The sequence below is a fragment of the Merops nubicus genome, unplaced genomic scaffold (genome assembly GCF_000691845.1).
Source record: "Merops nubicus isolate BGI_N331 unplaced genomic scaffold, ASM69184v1 scaffold13678, whole genome shotgun sequence".
Taxonomy (NCBI): domain Eukaryota; kingdom Metazoa; phylum Chordata; class Aves; order Coraciiformes; family Meropidae; genus Merops; species Merops nubicus.
This window is the reverse complement of record NW_008623744.1, coordinates 17,203-18,488: the sequence shown is the minus strand read 5'-3', so window position 1 is coordinate 18,488 and position 1,286 is coordinate 17,203. Positions and strand designations below refer to the sequence as shown.

Here is a 1,286-nt window from a genome sequence, read left to right as displayed (position 1 = left end):
CATCCCGCCCCGCATGCTGTTCATCGGGCCCTTCTTCCGCGCCAGCATCACCTTCAGCTTGCTGCCCTGGAAATCCTTCCCTGGGAGCAACAGGAGGGCAAGAGCATCGCTTCAGGCCCCGCTCCCACGCCCGCCGCAGCCAGGGATCGCACGCAACCGCGCCCCAAAGTTCATTGCCAAAAAAAACCCTGCGCCCGAGGGCAAAAATTTCACCCGTGGGACAGAGAGCAGCTCCTGCTGCAGGAGACAGAGGCCTGAGCAACCGAGGGCAACCACAACCCCAGCACCATACGTATCTCTTCCAGTTCCAACCACAACTTCTTAGGCTTGACCACCTGCGATCCTCCCGAGGCCAGTCAGACAAGAACGGGGCTCGGAACTGGGGAACAAAGTGATGCCACCCCCAAACACGCCCCGCAGACTCACCATCAAACCATTCCACGGCCGTTTTGGCGGTAGAGGGGTCATCGTACGAGACCGTGGCGTCTCCTTTGGGCTTGCCGGTTTCTTTGTCAATGTAGAGGTTGATCATGGGCTGCCCCGTCCTTTTGTTCACCTAGCAGGAGAGCAACACGTCACCCCAAGTCCCGTCTCCCCACAGGCAGAGCAGAGGTTCGCTCTCCTCTGTTCTGGTTTGGACTTGAGGCAGCCCAGCCTTGTTTTGGTGACTCCGTGGCAGGAGAAAGGGCCCCTCTGGTTCCCCGGGTTGCAGCGGCTGCCTGGGCAAGCCAAGAAAGGAAGGAACCAGCCCAAAACAGCTGCACGGCCCAAGAGGCCTCTCCCGTGGGCACCTGACCCATGTCCTCCTCACCTTGACAACACCACACTGCTTGAAGAAGTCTGCCAGGTCCTCCAGGGTCACATTGTCACCCAGCCCCTGCACATAAACTGAGCTGTTGTCCGAGTCCTCGTCCGGGTCCATGGGTGGGCCTAGGAGACAATCGAGGGGGTCACTGCGGGAGAGGAACGGCAGCGACACGTCACCGAGCGTCCTTCCTGCTCCAGCAGCACGTCCGTGGGGTGACCCCAAACCCCCAGGGCTGGGGTGACCCTTCTGCCACCTCCTCCCGGCAGGACAGACAGACCCCCAGCATGAGAACCACGTGGACCCAGTGCTCTGACACCCGAGGCAGGAGGGAAATCCTCACATCCCCTCACAGACACCCACCCCCCGCTGTGCTGACCCCCCCTTTCCACAGGGATGTGCTGATCCTGGAAGCTGAGGTGTGACCTCCAGACAGACCTGTGTGAGAGGAAGGGAGGAGCTGGTGGTGGCACAGGGGTGG

General features: G+C 61.2%; 1 protein-coding gene across 1 annotated transcript in view; it reads right to left on the bottom strand.

Annotated features, from left to right (window-relative positions):
• Positions 1 to 6: 6 nt before the first annotated feature.
• EWSR1 (EWS RNA-binding protein 1) overlaps positions 7 to 1,286 on the bottom strand; it is a gene marked incomplete at both ends in the record, with an annotated part of 15,922 nt that continues 14,642 nt past the window's right edge. The window contains 3 exons of the mRNA XM_008945180.1: positions 7 to 80; positions 427 to 556; positions 812 to 930. Of these exons, the coding sequence (XP_008943428.1) occupies positions 7 to 80; positions 427 to 556; positions 812 to 930 (323 nt within the window). The remainder of the gene's footprint in view (positions 81 to 426; positions 557 to 811; positions 931 to 1,286) is intronic.